We start from the raw sequence: 23,625 nt of genomic DNA, 5'->3' as shown, positions 1-23,625 counted from the left end.
TATAGTTTCTGAAATATTCATCTCGAAAGGAAAAAACCGATTTTTTTTAAAGGAGTATCTTATCTTTTAGACACGCGTATAGGCACGTATAAAAAAAATACGTGTCCTTTATTTTTATCTAGAAAACAACATATTAAAAGCTCATATTAATGAATTTACCGATAAATTTTTATAAAATACCACATATCTCTCTAGCTGCTTCAGATTCTCTCTCTGCTCTCTGGCTGTCCGATATTTTTCCAAATGTCCTTCTCCTTTCTTTTTCATCCTTTACTGTTTTCTCATAGCACTCATATTTACTTGTGAACAAATAATTAATTATATGTAGTCATATATAAAAACGATTGCGAGACACTTTGCACAGCATTCCCGATCGCGGAATAATTATGAGAAACGCAAAAAAACTTTAATATATCGTATATAAATAATAATTAATGTATATAATAATTGTATATAATAATAATTAATATATTGTATAAAGAATTGAAAAATACGATTCACTCTTTTTATATGAGATCAAATTAAATACAAACTCGTTACAAATGTTGTTTTCATTATTAAAAAAAAATATATATATATATATATACAGTACATGTATATTAATACAAATTACAAATTCGAAAGTTTAATATAATTAAAAATTATGATACAATAATCGTTTAATTAATAATTAATTAAGCAATATACGATGTGTATATCTCGCGAAAAGAAATGTTTCAAAGAAAGCATAAATAATGTTAAACATTTTTTAGACATTTAATAGTTAATGTGAAAAATTTAACGTACTAATTTTTTAACATTAAGATTTTGTTTTGATTTTAAATCTTTTTATAGTAAAAATAATAAGTGCTATTATGATACATATCTGAATGTCTTAATATTAGTTATAACATATGTAAAGGATAAAAATAATATTTACAATAAAAGAAGTATGTTAGTGCCCATTTAAAAGCAAAAAAAAATGTCTTTTGAAAAATAAAAACACTATATGTGTTTTCTTTACATTCGAAGAAAGATATAAAAATATTTTGTTAAATAACTTGCTTTTTTTATTGAAGCTACGAATTCATTAGCGTCAAAAGCGTCTAATTGTAAGCTTGATTGTGATGTTTCTGCTTTAAGAAATCATCAATAAATGATGGCACTCTCAACGTATGAACTATAATATGTAGAATGTAAGAGAACAGAGAGTCATGTAAATTTTTTCTTAAGATTATAACACAAGTATCTTGTTCATCGATAGAACTCAATATTATAACTATATTATTAATTAAATAAAAAAAAATTCAATTAATTATATATTCCTTTCTGCAAATTATCTATTGCAGAATTAATGATTGTCTGTTTAGTCGATATGAACAATGTATTCTTTCGAAAGAATTGTTTTTTATTGTTAATCATAAATGTGTGCAAATAAACGTTCTTAATTAAGGATATACAAAATATGATATATTTAAATTAAGTTCATCGATGGAAATTCATCCAAGGCTTTTTTCGAATGTTTCGCGCGTTTTTTCTCCTCATTTCAAGCATTCATCAACATAGGGGCTCTCGCGATCATATATATAACGCTGTCGAATGCCGATACAGTGTAAATAAGAGGAGCAAGCGACAACACTTTATTTTTCTGCGTATTCGGTCATAAAGTGTCGACAGAAATTCATCGTTCAAATTTGCACGAGACTTCAGTAAATTCAGAAATATGTTTCGCCTTTTTGTGGTAGTGACGATGCTCTTTGTGACGACCGAAGCGAAATTGCGGTCAGTATATATTTTATTGTATTATATATTGGCATGATAAATATCGAGATTATAGAGATCGATTTTTTCTCGTCGTATTCAATTTCTTGGATTAAACGCGTGGTTTGTGCAAATGTAATTAATGCTTCGATACAAATTAGATGAAATTTCTTTAATTAAAACGTATTTTATTTTATTTATTAGTCAAAGAGTACATAAAAAAAGAATATTTTTGAAATAGTGACTCTTTGTTCCCTTGTAACGTTCACTTTGTCCATCTTGCTTTTATCTACATTTAAATGGCGATTGTTAATATAAATATCGCGATAGGAGGTCATCAAAACATTTAATTGTAAACTATTTTTTCACGTGTTAGCAGAACAGATATAGGTATAATAACTTTGGTATAATAACTTATTATTATATTATTTGCTCACGGTTGACATTTTCTGTATCCATTTTTTAATACTTGATACAGTTAGTTGTTTTTATAATATTTCTTTGTGTAAAATTATATGTAAAATTTTCGTTAACTAAAAATCAATGTTAAGTTATATAATTATTTTATTTAAAAGAAAGAAAGAGACTGTGTGTGTGTGTGTGTGTGTTACAAATTAAATATGACTTTAGAGGTATATATGCAATATGAAGATCGTATATAATTTAGAAAAATCGTCGAGTTAATTAAAAAATGTTTTTCACATATTTATATTTAAATGCGTAATGTACATATATTGTAATTATATAAGTTATATATAGTTGATTTCTAAGATGTTTAAATTTGTGTAGAATTGCGTATCTTGTATGTTTGTTCTGGAAATATTTGCTAATCATATCAAATATTCATTTTATACATATTTATATTTTATACACGTTTGCAACTTTACATATATATATATATATATATATATATATATATATATACACATATATATAGTACCACAGAATGTTTTTTATGTTACTTCTAGGATTTCATTGCACAAGACGGATTCCATTCAATCTTTGTTAAAAGATGGCAATGTCACGCAAGATATTCCTTCGCTTATTAATTTTCGTTCAGCACTTTTGTCCCGTTATATAAGCGTAAATTACTATGGCATTATTGCCATTGGTTTTCCGCCGCAAGAATTTAAAGTGGCATTTGATACCGGTTATTCAAATCTTTGGATATTGTCCAAAAAGACCAACGAGCATAATATCCCTTCTTATTGTAAGTAATTTTTTGGATACAGATATATATAACAATGTGTGTGTGTGTGTGTGTGTGTGTGTGTGTGTGTGTGTGTGTGTGTGTGTGTGTGTGTGTGTGTGTGTGTGTACATACACATATTCTACCAACATTTATTTTTCAAGTATAATCATGGAAATATTTAAAAAGTTGAACAACAGATACGAATTTAATATTTTATAGTGTAAATATTACAAAGACAAACTTTGGAATTTGCATGCATAAATTAATTTAAACAATTTATCACGTTTACTTTCGGAAGATATAAACAAGTTTTGACAAACAAAGATCGTTCAAACGTTAACTCGACAAACATATTTACATATATTATATATAATGATTTGCAAAAGAATATTATATATTTATATTTATTATAGATTAATAAGACTATATCTCTACATTTTTAAAATTCTTTCCAAAATTGCTAATTTGCGATATTATTGAATATGCTTTACAGTAAAACATAATCTCTATGATGGTATAGAATCCGGGGAATATTTAACAAATGATACTTCGATTTGTATGAATAACACCATTTCCACTATAGAAGGATTATTGTCTACTGATATAGTGAATGTAAGTCATTATTAAACAAACAATCAAATTCAGTTACAACTATAAGTAGTTTAAACAATTCTCAATTAATCATATTGTTTCTTTTTGGCGCGTCAATGACGTTATGTTATTTTATTACCAATTTTATTACAGGTTGACGACTACTATATTAAGGATCTAATATTTGCAGAAGTGATTAACGTGTCAGACATAAACCCATTTCTCTTTGCACAATATGATGGTATCTTCGGTCTAGGTTATTCCGAAATGTTTGATAAAAGAATGTCTCTTATCGAGAACATGCTTCAGCAACATCTAATCTCATCACGAACTATTAGTTTTTATCTAAATAGGTACATCTCTTCTCTACTTATAAACAATGCGTATCTGTAAACAAAAGTTTTTAATAAATATATACATATAATTATATTTATATGTATATTTATATTTATTTTAATATTAATATAAATTAAATTTATTATTTATATTATTATAATATTATTATAATTTTTAAAATAAAAGTAATGTTTATATCTGTATATTAAATATAATTAAATCTTAAGTATTATATACACATATATTAAGATATAAATAATATGCAAACGGTGCAGAGATTCTTCAGGCCAATTAAGTGGTGGTGAATTGATATTGGGTGGTTCCGATCCGACTCGTTACAAAGGCATATTAAGATTTGTTCCTGTTACTCGCAGAGGATCCTGGCAATTTACCATTGATAAGTAAGTTATTTTTTAAATGTTACGTAAATTTTAAATGTATGCTATTTTCTAAATATATATTAATCATGTTGCAACAAATTAACGTTAATGTTATCGCTTTGTAGGATTAAATTAGATAATAATAACATTCTGTGCACGGATAATTGTCAAGCTCTCGTTAATATAGGGATTGGGGTAATAATTGGGCCTACATCAGATATTATAAAAATCAATAAATTTATTGGAACTATTAATGTTAATGGAGAGGAAGAAGTAAGTAAACGATCATGTCTTTCGCAAAACAGTAGTCTTTGATTTAAAAAATCATAAAACGTTGATACTAGCGTTAGTTGATAAAAACGAATAATGTACGTTCAAATGAAACTACTATGGAACAAGGACGTTAATCTACGTTCGAGCTTAATATATTTATTAAATATTATTAATTATACTTGATACTATAATTGATAATATCTTTTGTTTAAAGGTGAACTGCAATCGAATTTTTGACTTACCTATGATTCGTTTTATTTTGAATGATATGACATTTAAACTGACCGCTGACGATTACATCATTGAGGTGAGTGATATAAATAAATTATTTAAATTATTAAGTATATATAAGAGAAATTTACATTGTATATTTAATTCTGTACAGATCCCAGATAAAAATGGTCGTAGTGTATGTATAAGTGGCTTTGTGGGACTTGACTTGCATGAAGTTGATTGGGTTCTAGGCATTCCATTTATTCGTCGTTTCTACACCAAATTTAATATGAACACTGACCAAATAGGATTTGCTCCGACGAAATAAATATTAATTACTTTTCGTAGCACTTTTTTAAAATATACATCTTACATAATAATATGTACATAATGTGAAATCATGTATATATTTGGTGATATATTTTGTGGGTTTTGTACAGTTCTGGATTAAAAATTGGTATTAAATATTATTATTCTTATATAACTAACATAACTTTCATAATAATTGTTGGCAACAAACTTAACGACATACTTAAACGTATTTGAAAAATATGCATATGTTTAATTTCTTTTTCAAAAACCTACAAAAGCATTCATACAACAGAGAGTAATATGTAACATATATTTTCACTAATGTAATTGTAGTTGTAATGATTCGATATAGGTTCATAACTTCTTTAATTTTTGAAACAATTAAGTTTATATGTGAAATATAATAATAATAATAATCAAATAATATATCATCCTCTTAGAATACAATTGTAATATTTTTAAATTAAATATCTTTTTCTACTATCATATTACTTAAGTTAAAGATAATTATAATTACAAATTACACATATAAGTAACTTTTATTGCGTTAACGTGAGCAGATTTAATGTTGCACAAATTGTACACGAGTTTCATCAGTATTACACGATAAAATAAAATAATATTTATCAATAATATTATCTGTTATTATGTAATTAAGTTATATTATAAAATATATACAAATATTAATATGTAATATAATATAATTATATAGTATGATTAGATAGTATAATTAATTGGATAAATCTATAACATATTTATTATTAATATATATATGTAAAAATATATTTTACATTTCATATAATGTAAATATGCAAATGTATAAAAATTATAAAGATTTTATACATTTACATATACACGTACAAGACATATATGTAGCTAAAAATGATTAAAAATGAATGTGAGTGTACAATCTTTACTTGAATTAAAAAAAATTATAGAACAATTAAAATTTTAATTTTTCAAAAAAACAATCCTCAATTATGTCTCAAGTCGAAGCAAAAATTTATCAAAATATATAGAAAAACCTTTCTTTCCTTGTCACATTTTATTGTGTAGCGTCAATTTTTTAAATTATTTGTTTAATTTTTAATAAGAGAAAAATTCAATCTTTTCTAATCGCCAACCAACAAGATTCGTATATGTCATCAATATAAATTTTTGCATTATTTGTACATAATGTATCTTAATTTCCAACAGCGCAATGTTTTATTGTAAAATCAGCTGATATGAGCTTATTGCTAATTAAAATGCTAACTTTTATGACCAAAGTATCATTTGCAAAGCTCATTTGCATGGCTGTTTAGTTGACATAATCAATGTATTGTTTCGAAATGCAGGTTCCTAATTAATCACGCATACATTTAATAATTTATTTTGATACAATTTGTGATAATTAAAAAAATGTTAAATAAAATATTTTTAAATTTGCTTGATCGATAGCAACCCGAATATAAACAAGATCGAACACAGAAAGAAATTTCGAAAACATCGTTTTTGCTTTCTGGTGGTGATCTTGACGCTTTTTGCGTTGGTCGACATGAAAACTAAAGATAAATTCATATATACATTGTATTATATGTGTGCGTTACATATCGGTATAATAAATATTAATATTAATAAAGATCAGAATTAACGTATAAACGTTCTTAAATAAGGATATACAATTATGCAAAATATGATTTTATCGACTTTCTTTCAACTTAATGTAAATTATTATTTACATTAAGTTGAAAGAAAGTCGATCAGAGTTTTTCGAATGTTTCGCGCGATTTCTACCCGTCCAAACATTCAACATAGGGGCACGCGCGATCATATATATAACGCTATCGAATGCCCATACAACGTAAATAAGAGGAGTCTTAGCAAGCGACAACACTTTATTTTTCCGTATATTCGCTCATAAAGTGTCGAAATTCATTGTTCAACGTTTTCACAAATCGAGACTTTAGTAATAAATAAAGTCGGAAATATGTTTCGCCTTTTTATGGTAATGACGATGCTCTTTATGACGACCGACGCACATTTGCATAGGTCAGTATATATTTTATTGTATTATATATTGGCATGATAAATATCAAGATTATAGAGATCGATTTTTTTTCGTCGTATTCAATTTCTTGGATTAAACGCGTGGTTTGTGCAATTAACGCTTCGATACAAATTAGATGAAATCTCTTTGATTAAAACGTATTTTATTTTATTTATTAGTCAAAAAATAGATAAAAAAAGAATATATTTGAAATAATGACTCTTTGTTCTTTCGTAACGTTCACTTTTATCCATCTTGCTTTTATCTACATTTAAAGACTGACAGTTAATGTAAATATCACATTGGAGTCATCAAAACATATAATTGCAAACTCTTTTTTCGTGTTAGCAGATCAATTATAGGTATGAGTTGCTTTATATTATTTGCTCACTTGACCTTTTCTCTATTTCATTTTTAATACTTGACAGTTACTTGTTTTTATATTATTTCTTTGTGTAAAATTATATTAATTCCGTTAACTATAAATCAATGTAAGTTTATATAATGATTTTATTTAAAAGACTGTGTTACTAATTAAATATTACTTTAGAGATATATGCAATATATAAAGATTATATATAATTTGGAAAAATTATCGAATTAAAAAACGTTCTTGATATATTTATATTTAAATGCGTAATGTAACTTATATTGTAAATATGTAAGTTATATATAGTTTATTTCTGAGATGTTTAAATTTGTGTAGACTTGCGTAACTTATATTTGTTCTAAAAAAAAAGTCTGATAGTCATATCATATATTCATTTTATACACATATACATGTTTCCAATTATATATACATATATATAGTATCGCAGAATGTTTTTTATGTTATTTCAAGGATTTTATTACACAAGATTAATACTACTCTACACTCTTCGGAAAAATCTGACATACAAGAAATTCGTGTGATAGATAATAATCTTCCTTCAGTATTTTTGTTAAATTTTCGAAACGTAGCTCACTATGGTATTATTACCATTGGAACACCGCCGCAACAATTTAAAGTGGTATTTGATACCGGCACCCCATATCTTTGGATTCCGTCCAAGAAGTGCAACATCGATATTTGTTGTAAGTAATTTATTTGTATAATAGATATACGTAACAATATATAAATATATAAATGTGTATATATATATATATATATATATATATATATATATATATATAGTCTATCTATAATCTACTTTTCAAATATAATCTTAGAATATTTAAAAAATTGAATAAAACAGATAGAAATTTAATACACTTAATATTATAGTAAATATTACAAAGCCAAATTTTGGAATTTTTATGCATAAATTAATCTAAACAATTTTTTACGTTCACTCTCTGGAAATAGAAGACAAACAAAAATGTTTTAAGAGTTAACTCAACAAACACATATACATATATAATAATAAAAAAAAATATTATACATTTATTATGAATTAATAAGAAAATATCTCTATATTTTTTAAATCTTTCTAATATTGCTAATTTGTGATATTATCGATCTTGCTTTACAGTATATCATAATCAATATAATAGTACAAAATCCAGCACATATATAGCAACTGATGTTTCGAGTCATATAAAATACATTAATAGCAATGTAGAAGGATTCCTATCTATTGATACAGTGAATGTAAGTGTGTCATCATTAAAACAATCCAATTCAATTGCAACTATAATCATAGTTTAAATTTTTAAGCAATCATATTGCAATCATTTTTATGCGTGACAATGACGATATATTGTTTCACTAATATTATTATATTACAGGTTGCCGGTCTCGATGTTCAGAATCAAATATTTACAGAAGCGACTAACATGTCAAAGTATCCATTTAATACTGCACCCTACGATGGTATCTTGGGCCTGGGTTATTCTATAGCATCTGTCACTGATGAAAAAATAACTGTCTTCGACAATATGATTGAACAAGGTCTATTGTCATCACACATTTTCAGTTTTCATCTAAATAGGTACATCTTCTCTATTTACGAACAACGTATCTCTCTAAGTAAAATTTTTTAATAAATATTAATATTATAAACAAATTTATATATAAATATACATACAAATATAATATATATACACATTATATTTGTACATATATTTATATTTATTTTAATATTAATATAAATTACATTTATTATTTATGCATTATTATATTTTTTTAAATTAAAGTAATATTTATACTTGTATATTAAATATAATTTAATCTTAATTATTATATACACACATATTAAAATATAAATAATATGCAAACGGTGTAGAAACTCTTCAGAATTAAATGGTGGCGAATTTATATTGGGTGGTTCCGATCCTGCTTTTTACAAAGGCGATTTCACATATATTCCTCTTAGTCGCAAAGGATTCTGGCAACTTAGCGTAGATAAGTATGTTATTTTTTAAAATTATTTTAATCATATTTCAACAAATTATTAACGTATATAACGTATATTATAATGCTTTATAGGATCTTAATAGAAGATATAAATCTCTGCGGGAAAGGCTGTCAAGCTAACATTGTTACAGGTGATTCGGCAATAATTGGACCAGAAAAACATATCCAATTTATTAATAATATTGTTATTGGAACTGTTAATGTTAATGGAGATGAAAGAGTAAGAAAACGATCATTTCATTTAGCGAGCACAAAGCGATTAATAAAAAAAGTTATAAAATAATAATGATAAAAATAAATATTAGATAGATAAATATTAGAAAATAAATATTATATAATAGATTAGAGTCAAATAAACTTCTATGAAACAATAACATTAATCCACGTTTCGATTGAACGTACTTATATTTATTAAATTTTATTAATTACTCACTCTCTAATTTTCTTTTATTTGAAGGTGGACTGCAATCGAATTCCTGAATTGCCTACAATCAGTTTTATTTTGAATGGCAAGGCATTCAATCTTACTGGTGAAGATTACATTCTTCGGGTGAGTATAATAGGTAAATTGTTTAAATTATTTAAATAGTAGTTTGCATTGTATATTTAATTTTGTGCAGCTCCCAGAGAATGATACATGTATGAGCAGCTTTGTGGAACGTGACTTGCATGAATTCGATTGGATTCTAGGCATTCCATTTGTTGGCCGTTTCTACATCGAATTTGATATGGAAAATGACCGTGTGGGATTTGCTTTGGCGAAATAAATATTAATTACTTTCCCTAGCACTTTTTAAAAATATGCATCTTATATAATAAAAATGTACATAATGTGCAATCATGTACATTTGGTGGCATATTTTATAGGTAGAGTCCTGGATTAAGTATTTTTTATTAAATATATTATTTTTACATGACTAATATAACTTTCATAATAATTCGTAACAAACTTAACAAGATATTTAAACGTATTCGAAAGTGCACATGTTTAATTTCTTTTTTAAAAATCTACAAAAGCATTTATAAAACAAAGAGTGGTATATAACATATATTTTTATTAATATAATGTAATTGTAGTTTTGATATAGGTATTTTGTAGTATTGATATAATTCGATATAGGTTCATGACTTCTTTAATTTTTGAAATAATTAAGTTTATAATAGTATGAAATATAATAGTATCAAATAGTATCATTCTCCTAAAATATAATTGTAATATCATTCAGCTAAATAACTCTGTTATTATCATATCACTCATATTAAAAATGAATTATAATTAAAAATTACACATTGAAAGAAATAATTTTTATTGCGTAACGTAAGCAAACTTACTATTGCACAAACTATATGTTTTGACGAACTTCTTCATTTTTTCACGATAAAAATAGATAATAATGTTTATTAATGATACTATCTCTTATATTATAATTAAATATTATTATATAGTATAATTATATAGTATAATTATATAGTATAAGTAATAGGATTTGCATATAAGATAATATAATATAAGAATAAATACATAACAGTATATTTTATATTTCATATAATATAATTATATAAAAACGTATAAAAGTTTTAAAAGTTTTATGTAGACACATAAGAGATAATGTAGACAATATGTAAGCGTACATGTAGACAAAAGTGATTAAAAGGAAACATGAGTGTACAATTTTTATTTGAGTAAATAAAAAAGACAATGAAGTAGAATAATTAAAATTTTTTTAGTTTTTTTAAAAAGACGACATTCAATAATGTCCCAAGTCAAAATAAAAATTTATCCAAACTCATAGAAAATCTTTCCTTGTAACATTTTATTATGTACTTTATCATCAATTTTTTAAATTATTTATTTAGTTTTCGATAAGAGTAAAATTCAATCTTTTTTAATCGCCAACCTATAAAATTCGTATGTTATCAATATAAATTTTTGTATAATTTGTACATAATTGTGCTTTAATTTTCAACAGCGCAATACTTTATTGTGAAAACAGCTGATATGAGCTTATTACTAATTAGAATGCTATTTTTTAAAAATAATTACGTTCGACAATTATTTCGATACATCAACCGCAACCCTTGTTATATAATAATAAACTCCCCTATTGCTGTGTAATATATCTCTGTATTTTTGCATTATAACATTTGCATTATCGATACTTTAGACATAGCATGGAACAGAACCACAATTTGTGGACATAGTGTGTTACCTATTAAGTTTGATAGAAATTACCATGTAGTTTAATGTCTATGTTTTACAGAGGCGCTGAATACAAGTTCTAAGTTCCAAGTTCCAATGTCGTTTTGTTTACAATTCAGCGAGTTGTGGAAAAATATTTAATAGTGATATTTTTGAAGATTCTTTTAAAAAAATAAATAATAACTCGTAGAAATTATTTATTAAATATTAGTTCTATTTCCCAGTGTGCATAAAACAACTTCCTTACACTTTTATATAAGTTTCCGGATGTATCAATATTTGAGAAAATATTGAAAATTATTAGAATTATCATCATGACTACGCCAATATTAACGAAGAAGCAGCAAAGACAGAGCTTATCGGCTAAAAAAGGACCCATCAAGGGTTTACGGAATATCTTAGCGCAGCCTACTGAAAATTACTGGTATGCTATTACTTGATGCATCAAATTTGGAAGCTTGAAATATAGAGATTCTAATGATTCATAATAAGAATATTAATAATAATGTTTATATTTAATATTTAAACATTAATATTTTTTTAAGGTTTATTACAATCATATTTATTTTTGATTCTTTATTAGGCCAACTGTAAACATAGATCAGTATCCAGCACTAGTAACTCTTATGGATAAGTAAGTATAATTTAAAAATATGAATATTTTCTCAAGAGAAATCTTTTTAGCTAAAGCTTATTTTTTAGATTATTGCCCTTGATAAAGCAGCCAAAATATAAAATTCCTGGATTTATGCTTAGAAATATACCAAAAGAAAAACGTAAATTGGTAAAGGAAGAAGCTTTAGAAAAAGAAGCCATCAAGTTTGATAAGAATATATTGTAAATACTTTTTGTGATAGTAGAAACAACCATGACTTAAAAAATTAAACAAAATTGAATTAATTTATATTTTTAAATTTCAGAAAGTCTGTGATCTTGGGTACTAATGCAGTCACTCGAGCTTTAGAGAAGGACAACGTATGCTGTGTTTTATTAGATGCCAATGTTGAACCACGTCTCATGATAAAACATATTATTGTCATGGCTCAGAATAAGAAAATACCTGTTCTTTTATTACCTGTATTAAAAACAGTCACATTGCAACAGATTGGATTTGCCACAGCAGCTTTTGCCTTGAAGGTAAAAAATTAGTATAGTTTTTTGTCTTTATAAGAATGTATATCTTTAAACAGATTCTTAGAAATTATGTATGTGTGCAGGACAACGTAACACAATCTTCAGACAATGCGTTTCATGCGTTATACAAATTGGTGGCAGAAATTTTTAATAATTTTAAACCACCAAAATGTTCTCTTCAACTTTTTAAGCCCAACGAAAATGAGGATTCTCAGGAAAGTGTAATATGTAAAGCAGGAAATACAAACACGAATTGTGACCCAATTACATCAGAGAAATCTGTTACTATATTCACAGATGTATATAAATATAGATCTTCTCGAAAAGAAAGAGCTTTTATACCTCCAACTATTAACAAAAGTCCTCAAGTCTCTCAAACACGATCAGATGAATTTATAGCTCTAAGCAATGATCCTGATTCCACTGATGATGAAAATGTTATAAAGACATTGAAAAATACAAGATATATAAATATCCGCAAAGAAGAGGGTGAATCTGAGACTATAGAAGAGAATAGTGGACAATCTTTAAATGAATTAAAATTAATTGATAATAGTGTAAATTCATCAAAACATGTAAAAAAATCTATGTCAGAAAAGCGCAAAAATGATGTTGCTTACATATCATTAAAAATAAAACGTGTACGAGGAAACGATCATCGAGAAAAAGCGACTAAATTTACTAAGAAGAAAAAGAAGTGAGAATAAATTGTTCTTTTATGTTGAAATTTTAAAGACTTTTAAATTAATATTTCCTATATGTTTAACAATGTGAAAGAGAAATGAATAAAAGGATGGTAAACAAATATATAATAAATGTATTTACATTATTTAGATTATATAAATATTTATCTTACATTATATACAAATATGGATATTATATCTCCCACTAATACTAATAAATACTAAATATTAATTATTTGTTATTATTAAATAATAAATAGAACTAAAATTATTTGTCATTATTATTAATAAAAAACAGTAACAAAAATAGTCTTATGTAATATTGGATTAAGAGGATATAATATATAATTCTATCTGTTTTGCATCAAAGTAGATTTAAGGCAGTTTTTTGTGTATTAATTTTAATGGTAACAAGTATAGACATTTTCATTGTTATTTTTAATCTTATCAATATCTTGTGTGATACTTTGAAAAACTTTTTAAAGATGAAATTAATTTTTATCAATTTTATTATAAAACAAAGTGTTCTAAGAACAAATAATGCTATCATACAGGTAAACTTGACTTTACTGATGATCTAAACATTCTTGTAAAGAACATGAGACCAGTTGTACCTCCTGGTATATGACTTATTAAAAAAGATAACATCGCTATCAACTGCAGAACAGCGCACAATATGGTCAAAGGAGTTGATTGTAAATGCAAGGCAAAGTAAAGTGTGCCTGTTAATGTCGCAAAGTACGATACTGTAAAACATCGCTTGTCAGCTGTGAATAATGACTTCATGTAATTTGATCCCCATAGAAAACAGAAACTGTAAAAGATCTTTTGTTAGAAATATCTTTTTCACAATTAATGTATACGATACTTTTAAATATACTCTATATACACATACCTCATTAGAAAGAAGATACTGCCTAAGGAATAAAGCAGAGCGAATTTTCTCGCTTTAAGTAACAACACAGGAATATAAATCGCCGATAGGCAGAAGCATAATAGCCCCAGAAGAAAACAGACAGCAAAGGATATGAGTCTTTGCGTCCTCGTCTGTTGAAATATATTTTGTATAAAAACAAAATATTTATTATTATTTATATCGACTTTAATTAATTCAAAAATATGATAGACAATAAGTTGTTCAATCATATCAATTTTTAACAGTGAATGATTTCTGACAAATAAATAATAATAAAGCGTAATAAAGTTAAAATAAAATTTATATATTATTAAGCATATATTTCTTTAAATTATTAATAAAAAATTGTTAATAAAGGTGAAATGAAAATTCCATCTTGTGACGTTTTTCACATATTTGAAATAGATCAAAAAGTTTGGAAAAATTGTATATATATTTTATAGGCAAATCTCTCGGATGACATGAAGTCATCTCGTGTTTTTTCGTTAAAAAAAAAAATTCCTCTTCGATTAACATCAATGTGATTATCCGAGGTTACGAGAAAAATATATGCACTACCATGGCAGGACAACATTCTCTTTGCGATCTTTGAATCCATCCCGTATCCTCCCTCGTTTCTTCAACATCGTTGCCGAACCATTTGCGAAAGTTCGCTTTCGGCAACGCTACCGAGGGAATAGCGATCTTGTACTGCTTCTCATTCTTGTTGTTCAGGAGATACTCGTTCAACTCCTTGTTGAGATCGGCCATTTTGACATTTTGTCGCGCACGTGTATTATAATCGCTGTTATCTGTCAACAATAACTCCACGAGATACCGTCTTTATCGACGACAAGCGACGATCGCTTCATCTGTAGGTTCGTCCTTGCACTTGTACGACACGAAAGAGCGTCGAGTTCAATTAAAAAAATACAAGAATGTGCGTGTTTTTACTAAGAAAGAGTTTCCCACAAGTTTTTACACATTACAGCGGTCAGATAAATATCTCGACAGAAATGTAAGTATCTTGAGTTTGCGAATGTAAAAAATATTCTAATTTAATCAACGATTTGACAAAAAAAAAGAGGAAATATCAACTCTCTTCTTCATCGCGCCTGTTGCGTTATTTTATACACATTTCCAATGTAATGCAAGCGATTGTATATGTTACATACAGGGTTTTCTATGCCATTTTAAAATTACATAAATTGTCTACACAGATCTATTTTACGTAAGCATGTAAAATATTATGAATTAAATGTCAAAATGCGAAAAGGCAGTAATTATTACATTAATATAGCATTAATATAATGTAATATATATACATATATACTAATGTAATATAAATATATATATATATATATATATATATATATATATATATATATGTACAGGGTGTCCCAGTTATCTTCCGTCATCTTTCAAAGACAGATTCCTGGGATCATCTGAAGACGATTTTTCCTCAACGAAAATGTCGAGGCACTAATAATTTTCGAATTATAAGTGATTAGAAATAAGGGGTTTTTCGTAAACTAAGCTTCGTAGAAATAAAATATTAACAAAACCACATTCTTTGATTAATTTTAAATAGAGTTTACTTTAGTTGAGTTTTAATTTAAGACTTAATTGCAAAGATATATGATGACAAAAACCGGAAACATGCAAAAAATGATGGCCTTCATTGACATTTTCGCTGATGAAAAATCGTCTTCAAATGATCCCAGGAATCTGTCTTTGAAAGATGACGGAAGATAATTGGGACACCCTGTATATATATCCAGCAAACACCAAATAACATTTATATAATTGCTGTAAGTTTCACTCAACAATATAACTGTTATGTAACGGTTACATAACATGTAACAGTTATATTGTTGAGTTGGAAATTACAATTAACAATTATATAAATGTTACTTGATTTGCTGGGTGTATATATATATATATATATATATATATATATATATACATTTATATAATTGTTAGTTGTAATTTCCAACTCAACAATATAACTAAAAAATATATATATAATAATATATATATATATATATATATATATATATATAAAATATATATATATATATATGTATATATATATTTTTTTTCGGGTGTCTATATTTTTTTTTGGGTGTGTATATATATATATATATATATATATATATATATATACTGGGTGTATATATATATATTTTTTTTTTGCATAATTTGTTCGCCTTATGCGAGTTGTGCGCGCGCGCGCAAACGCGCAAATGAAATTGCAACGGTGGGTTTTCAAACTTACATTTATTTAAACAAATCAACATTGACCTCATATTTACGGATTGTATACTGTATTTGTGTTGCACAAGAGGATGCGCCTTTTTCTATATACGCGAGATCTACGTATCCCGCAACGCGTCGTATCGCTTGACAGATCATTATTACAGTCGGTGTGACAGAGGGTTTGCAGGGGAAAGAGACTCCGGGACAGGGGCGGTTGAAGGGGCGTCGGTTGAGTGAGGGGGGGGGCGAAGGGGAGGGAGGGGAAGGGGAGAGGTATCGGACTGAGTATCTGATAGAATACTTAACGTGACTAGAAGAGCCGAGCTAGAAACGAGTCTCACGTTATCACAATGTAATATTTGAGTAGTTAATTATAGCGTATACTTACAATACAATCGTAATAAATATAATGATAATAATATGTAATAATAATAATGATGATAATAGTATCGTTCGCGTCGAAGAAGAAGTGGAATTAGTACTAATAAGCGCAAAACGTAACAACAGTTTCGGAAACTCAAGACAACAAATTCGATTATTTACGCATTAATCGCAATACAATGTATAATACATGCTCTACGAAACCGCTCCTATGATTCGTCTTTATAGGTTTCCTTGGTTTGTGTGTGTCCTTTATACCGCTAAAATATTTTACATACGTACTGCTCATGACGAACGGTCGCATGAATGTCTCTTGATTATACGATACACAGGATGAGAGATTGCTAATTATTCAACACGAAGGTCCCTTAAACTTATTCACTTGCCGCGGAAACGGAATTCATCACTCCTGGATTAGAATGCTTATCGATTGTGTGATATTGATTACTTAATCGCGAAACTCCGTATATAAGCTTAAGGAAAATATAAACGAGCGTACACAAGGGTCAACAGGGTGGCTGTCCGATTAATTATTTAATTCGTTCTATCGCTTTTTTTTTTTTTTCGACAGTAACAAATATTCTATCCTCGTTTAATTCTTCGTTTTGTCCTAGACCGCTTCGCGGGATCGCAAAAAGGAGGCTGTGTTTGAAAAATAGAATCCTCGATAGAAAATATCGTGTGATTGCGTGGATACAAAAGTCGCAATTTAATCAATCGAATCCTTTATTATCCCCCTCTCTATTGCTTACTGTCGAAACAAGAAAAAAAAATATTTGTAAAATCTCTCTCTCTCTCTCTCTCTCGCTCTCTCTTTCTCTCTTATTCGCTCCATTTTCTTTATGTATACACGGATTTACGCAACTAAGCGCGTAAGGTATATGCGAGTATGCGTGCGCTTGTGTGTACCCATTCTCTCTCTCCCTTTCTCTCGTGTTCTCACACACACACATACATACACCCACTCTTTCTATCTCTCTCTCTCCCTCCCTTTCTCTCTATACGTATATAAGTGTGTCGTCTCTTCGTGGACATAAATTCGTGTACTTTTAACTATATACTTTGGCTTGTCCCCATGTACGTCATTGCATACTTCCGTTTCCCGCTTTAACGCTAATGGCAGCACGGATACACAATTTTGTTTTTATACTGTAATAGCGTCCTCGCACACAAGACGTGAACTCTAGAGAGTCATCTCGCAATTTTTATACCATTTGAACGACAGTCACACGAGTATCACTCCATCTGATGATGCCCAAAAGTCATCCGGGCCCTTGAACGATGGTGCATCGAACGCTTCTTCGGATGCAGTCTCGCGCGCGCGTTTATTATTTTTTTTTTTTTACGCTATATATAATATTATACAATGGTACGCGCGCGCCGTTAATAAACTGCTATGTGTACGTCCTACAAGGGAGAAAACTATATTTTTATGTATGTATATATGTATATAAATATATACATACGGTACAATACCAGTCAAAAATATTTCATCACTTATGGAAACAGAAAGGGTTCACTTTCGTGAACACAAAAACAGAAATATTATCAAATTATATTTTATTAATTTAATTATGTTTTACTATTATTTTGCGCTTAAATAATTTTATAAGCACGAGAAGAACATCAGTTAAGGAAAAAATATTCATTTACTTGCGTCTTCTTTATTTTTTGCAGGGAGCGATGCAATATTTTTGACAGATGCTGTATATGCATATGTAATTCTCGTAGAGAAATGGCTATGTAGCGCATAATGCATGTATGTAATGTATGTGTGTGTATGTAATAATAATTCTCGCTGATCCGTGAGCGGGAATCTTTGCGCGTTCGTTCGAATGCATCGCGTTTCCTCTTTCGCTTTTGACAACTCCCTTCCTCCCTGTACATCCTCCCTCTACAAAATTCCAATTTCCCGCATCGGATTCGATAAATATCGCGCGAGATATCGTCGTTACTCAGCAAATAACAGTTATATAACTGTTAATTATAATTTCCCACTCAACAATATAACTGTTATGTAACATACACGTACGTATACATGTAACTGTTACATAACATGTTATATTGTTGAGCGGGAAATTACAATTAACAATTACATAAATGTTGGCGTTTGCTGGGTGTTATCGTGCTCGACGCAAGAGAAATCTTCCCTTCTTCTTCCCCTTTACATTTATTGAGAAAACACGCACATCCAGGTCCATGATCGTCGCTCGACCATGTGGCACTCGAAAGGAAATGCGAACGAAATGCAGATGCAAACGAATGTAACGGCCTCCCTTCTCGCCTCTTCGGATATACTTCACTACGGATACCCAAGTTAACTTCTATCGCTAGTCGTAATATCACTAATCGTTCATCGATCGGTGCTTTGATTATAGAAATCGATGAAAATAGAGGAAAACGAAAGGGAGCTTTTAGAGAAAGAAAGAAAGAGAGAGAGAGAAAGAGAGAGAGAGAGAGAGAGAGAGAGAGAGAGAGAGAGAAGAAAAATAAGATACTCGAAACTCCGCACACAGACTTATCGGATGAGCAATTTACACCGCAGAGCTAATTAATAACGGTGTTATCCTAACAAATAAAAAAAAACATGTCCTAATTGCGTCCTAAGGGTGGCCTAAATTCGCGCGACAAGAGATGTATTGGCCGACAAAAGAAAAAGACAGGACATGTTTCAGCCAGGGATAATCGCCAACTGATCAGCTCAAGTGTAATTAGCATTCTTCTTAAGTGTTTATCGCCTCGTCAACGACGTACACCTGGCTTAACGGATGGCGCTTAAGCAGAGAAAACAACCCTTACGCGGTGATTACGAGTCGAGTCCTCTCGTTCTCGAAACACACGCGATATAGAAGGATCGCGAGGGAGAGGCATCAACCCTCGATGGAGAGGGCAAAGAAACGCGAGCGGCGATGTAGCGAGTCGAGAAAAAAGAAAAAAGAAAAGAGGAAGAAACTAGCAACACCGAAAGATGAAGGGAGGAATGACTGAGTTGCGCGCAAGCCGATCATCCCTATGGATACCTAATCTGTCGGCTGTCTACACCCACCTTAGTACCCCATTTATTCGCGGTTGTCCGCCGTCCTTAATTAATATTGCACACACCGGCACACACGGGACACATACATAATTAGAGTACGCGTTCCCAATTTTTCCTCTATTCGCTAGATTGTCGTCCATACGAACAAAATCGATCGGTCGCTCGTTCGACGACCTCTTCGCTGATATCATGTATATAAAGAGAACGGAAAAGAAGGTAAGAACGAATAACAAAGAGAGTCGTAACCTCGTCGAGCTGCGAAATGGGAGAGGCTCTCGATCGAGAGCGAGCCCAGCTCGGAATCAGATTTACCCCTGGAACGAGGCAGGTCGATCACTTTGATCGCGATGCGCTCGGAAGGCGCATCTCCCTTTTTCCCCCCTCTCGCTCTCCTCCTCTTGCCTTTTCCTCTTCCTCTTCCTCTTGTACTTCCGTCTTACCTCACCTCTCTTGTATACTTGTTGCTCGCGAACGTTTACAAATGTTTTACATTTAATATGTATATGTGTACGCAGCATACATACACCAATTATACTTAGCGTTTCGCGCGCGTCCATCCCGGATCATTCTTGATTTCAATCGGACACATCTATCTCCTTTTAGTCGCTACAGACTCATATCTCCTCGTTATTATCCCTAGATCGATATTTTAATCGTTAGTATTAAGTACTAATTACGTTAGAGCTATCAATCAACGCGCTACATTGAACCGTCGTTTCGCGCACCGGGCGATGCACCAAATTCTGCTTCTTTCCCCTTCCTCCTTCTCCCCTCCCCCCCCTCGTTATTTATTGCACCCTAAAGTTTGTAGACGTCTGCCCGGTCGCGAGCACGATCGTACATTTCGTCTTGAGCTGAGAACATTCAGGCGTCGCGCCCGAGAGGGGAAATATCTCTCCTCGACGAGCGCGACGAGAAAACTCACATGTATATTATGCTATTTAAATAATAAGTCAGTCCCTTGACCCCTCGACTCCCGTCCGGTTTCTCCAGCTCGTCCTTCTCTCTCGAGAATGATCGTCGATTCGTCGATGTGACTTTTGTTCAGCTTCCTCCCCCTTCCTCTTCGATATTTTCCATTGTCTTCGTGTAGGCCAACGAAGTTTTCAGCGTCCATCGTGCGGACGATCGCGTATTAGAAACTTTTTCCTCTTGCCCTTCGTCGTTTGAGCCCCTCGTTCGTTTTCGCCCTCTGGCCCGCCGTCTCGTCTTTTAGGTGGTTTCGAAGATGCGTACTCTTCGTGAGGCCCTTGCGAGGGAACAGTCAAGCGTATTCCTTTGGACGCCTCCTTTTCCGAATAGCTTCCCTTCGAACGATCCTCACCTCGTTCTACTTCAGTTCGATTTTGCTTCTCATTTTTTTTTTTATTCGGCAACTTTATAAAACCACGATAATAATATGAATGTATTAGAAAATAATAATTCCTCTCACATAAGCTGTACAATACGATCTCCGTTTACGTGCAATCTCGCACGATGCTGAGCTGCCTTTGGTAAGCGTCGATTTTACGAAATATGGAAACCATCGCCATCGGCGAAGGTTCCTGGAAGCTACGGTCACACCGTCGTGACGTACTCGCGCATCTCAGGTGATTCGGATCTGAACCAAGGATCATCGTATTTGGACACTTCCTCGCTGCGGGTTCTCGTGGGTGCTTTAGGGCGCTCGCGAGGACGTACGCGCGGTCCCTCCTCACTCAACGATCTCTTCGTAGCGTCTATGTGGGGCACCTCCAACAGGGCTTTGGACCTAGTCAGCAGGGGCCTCTGCCGTTTAGAGTCCTCGCTAGCGGCGCGCACCATCACCGTCGGTGGCGGTGTAATCTTCGGCGGAGGCCCGGCTTGGGGTAGTCTGTCTTCCAGCGGATTGGTAGAGGGCATCGAGGTTTTCGCTCTAAACGCACCTTTGCGAACGAGCCGAGGCTTACTGGATCTGCGTGCCGTTGGTGAGTACTCTGGAGATTGATCCACCGGCTGCGCGATGCTTTTTCGTTTGCCGGTAGGTGTGACAGGGACCATCGGCGACCAGACTGGTGTCCCTATCTCTTCGGGGGTAGTGACCTTCGGCGGCGTCTTTTCCGGCGACTCGTCCTTCCAGCCACCCTGGTAGAGCGGGAACGGCGCGATCTGATTAAGAATCCGCTGTCGGAATTCCTCATCGTCGCTCTTGGGCGGCGTCCCTTGTTCCGGTGGCGGACAATGTGTGGGAGTAACATTGTGGAAGGGCGACCATTTCTTATCGTCGATCACCTCAATCGGGATATCGCTCGGCGACTCGTCGTACGGTGTCCATTTGATATCGCTGATGTGCTTTTGGTCGCGCTTTTTCATCCCGATAGTCGGTAACGGCGACGAATCCTCGTAGGGCGCCCATTTGGTGCTCGTGATGCTGATCTCCGGTGAGATCAGGCGCCGCACGATCCTGTTCTCCAGCTTGTTAATTTGCCGTGGATCCGGTTCCGGAGACATGCTTCTACGTATGCTGTACTTGGGCCGCTCGCGCAGGCTCTTGCTCTTTGTCTCGTCCTGGCTCCTGTACCACTTGGATGCCTTCTTCTCGGCGGGCAGAGAGACGTGCGGTTTCATCGCCCATCTTGCTCGTAATGGCTTCTTGCTCTCTGCCGGACTGATAATCTTCTCCTTTTCCTTTTCCTTTTCCTTTTCCTTGTCTTTGTCCTTATCCTTGAAACCCCATCTCCTGGAACTCTCGCTTCTCACTTGAGCGGAGCGCTCCAGCTTTGGTCGCTCTCTCGATTTTTCCTTCTTGATGGCTCTCGGATCCTCGCTGACTTGCCTCTTCATCTCCGGCTTCTCCCACAGCACGGCCGACTCGTCGGGTGTCAAAGACTTCGAATAATACAATTTTTTCTCTTCCTTCTGCACTGGTTTCTCCGGTTCCTTCATCGGCACTTTCTGTTCCACAGGTGACGCCGGTGGCGGAGCCTTTACTTTGGGACAAGTGCACCTGGGCTTCGGATTGGGCATGACATCCGGCACCTGTAACCACTTTGCATCTCTCGCGAATCTCGTATCATCGCTACTGTGCTTTCTTAGGTCGTGCATCGGCATCAGTAGGTTCTCCGGTCTGACCGACCATTTGTCCGTTTCCGCACTGTGGTGTTTCCTGAGATCGCCGCGTTGCGTTCCCTCCGGCTTCTTTATCTCCGGGGTCAGGCTGTGACAGCTGCACTTTATCTTTCTAGCGAGATCCAGATCGGTGCTCGAGGTATGAAGCTCCCAGCGAAATTCTGTAGTCTCGCTGGTACGCCTCCTCAGATCCAAGATCGCGTCGTCGGGCGTTAGAAAACTGCTGGTGCCCCATCTCACCTCGGTGCTACGAAACTTCCATAGAAAACCGCGCTCTTGACGACTGGTGACGTCGACCTCCTCGCAGCTGCAGAGCCTCGTCGGCGTCCTCTGCGACTCCAGCGGCGCCGGCTCGATGGCGTCCAGGTCCTCGATCATCCATGAGATCTCCTCGCGCCGTCGTCGGCCGCACGACGGACAAAATAAGTCGTCGGCGCGACTAGTACGCGGCTGCTGCTGCTGCTGGCGGGGCAACGTCGGGGTCGAAG

General features: G+C 32.0%; 5 protein-coding genes across 5 annotated transcripts; 3 read left to right on the top strand and 2 right to left on the bottom strand.

Moving 5' to 3' along the window:
* The first annotated feature begins 1,583 nt into the window (after nucleotides 1–1,583).
* Nucleotides 1,584–5,337, top strand: LOC105252160 (lysosomal aspartic protease-like). Its single transcript, XM_011259431.2, has 8 exons — nucleotides 1,584–1,761; nucleotides 2,709–2,950; nucleotides 3,426–3,544; nucleotides 3,677–3,876; nucleotides 4,135–4,260; nucleotides 4,365–4,512; nucleotides 4,727–4,819; nucleotides 4,898–5,337. Exons 1-8 carry the CDS (start codon nucleotides 1,703–1,705, stop codon nucleotides 5,051–5,053), a joined length of 1,143 nt encoding a protein of 380 aa, XP_011257733.1. The 5' UTR covers nucleotides 1,584–1,702; the 3' UTR covers nucleotides 5,054–5,337.
* A 1,532-nt stretch (nucleotides 5,338–6,869) lies between these two features.
* LOC105252159 (lysosomal aspartic protease-like) lies at nucleotides 6,870–10,490 on the top strand. Its single transcript, XM_025413275.1, has 8 exons — nucleotides 6,870–7,068; nucleotides 7,908–8,140; nucleotides 8,578–8,696; nucleotides 8,834–9,036; nucleotides 9,331–9,453; nucleotides 9,534–9,681; nucleotides 9,919–10,011; nucleotides 10,082–10,490. Exons 1-8 carry the CDS (start codon nucleotides 7,007–7,009, stop codon nucleotides 10,226–10,228), a joined length of 1,128 nt encoding a protein of 375 aa, XP_025269060.1. The 5' UTR covers nucleotides 6,870–7,006; the 3' UTR covers nucleotides 10,229–10,490.
* A 1,357-nt stretch (nucleotides 10,491–11,847) lies between these two features.
* On the top strand, nucleotides 11,848–13,607 carry LOC105252158. The gene is made up of 5 exons (XM_011259428.3): nucleotides 11,848–12,085; nucleotides 12,245–12,295; nucleotides 12,364–12,498; nucleotides 12,582–12,798; nucleotides 12,879–13,607. The coding sequence occupies exons 1-5, from the start codon at nucleotides 11,976–11,978 to the stop codon at nucleotides 13,494–13,496; spliced, it is 1,131 nt and encodes a 376-aa protein (XP_011257730.1). The 5' UTR covers nucleotides 11,848–11,975; the 3' UTR covers nucleotides 13,497–13,607.
* A 167-nt stretch (nucleotides 13,608–13,774) lies between these two features.
* LOC105252157 (vesicle transport protein SFT2C) lies at nucleotides 13,775–15,152 on the bottom strand. Its single transcript, XM_011259427.3, has 3 exons — nucleotides 14,953–15,152; nucleotides 14,374–14,525; nucleotides 13,775–14,292 (listed from the first exon to the last, which is right to left on the bottom strand). The coding sequence occupies exons 1-3, from the start codon at nucleotides 15,142–15,144 to the stop codon at nucleotides 14,025–14,027; spliced, it is 612 nt and encodes a 203-aa protein (XP_011257729.1). The 5' UTR covers nucleotides 15,145–15,152; the 3' UTR covers nucleotides 13,775–14,024.
* Nucleotides 15,153–18,855: 3,703 nt separating this feature from the next.
* On the bottom strand, nucleotides 18,856–23,559 carry LOC112639433 (general transcriptional corepressor trfA-like). The gene has a single exon (XM_025413290.1). The coding sequence runs from the start codon at nucleotides 23,513–23,515 to the stop codon at nucleotides 21,608–21,610; it is 1,908 nt and encodes a 635-aa protein (XP_025269075.1). The 5' UTR covers nucleotides 23,516–23,559; the 3' UTR covers nucleotides 18,856–21,607.
* Between the last annotated feature and the right edge of the window lie 66 nt (nucleotides 23,560–23,625).

Source organism: Camponotus floridanus, unplaced genomic scaffold (genome assembly GCF_003227725.1).
Source record: "Camponotus floridanus strain SB8 unplaced genomic scaffold, Cflo_v7.5 scaffold64, whole genome shotgun sequence".
NCBI classification, from domain to species: Eukaryota; Metazoa; Arthropoda; class Insecta; order Hymenoptera; family Formicidae; genus Camponotus; species Camponotus floridanus.
Note: the sequence above shows the minus strand (reverse complement) of the source record. Positions and strands in the feature narration are given on the sequence as shown.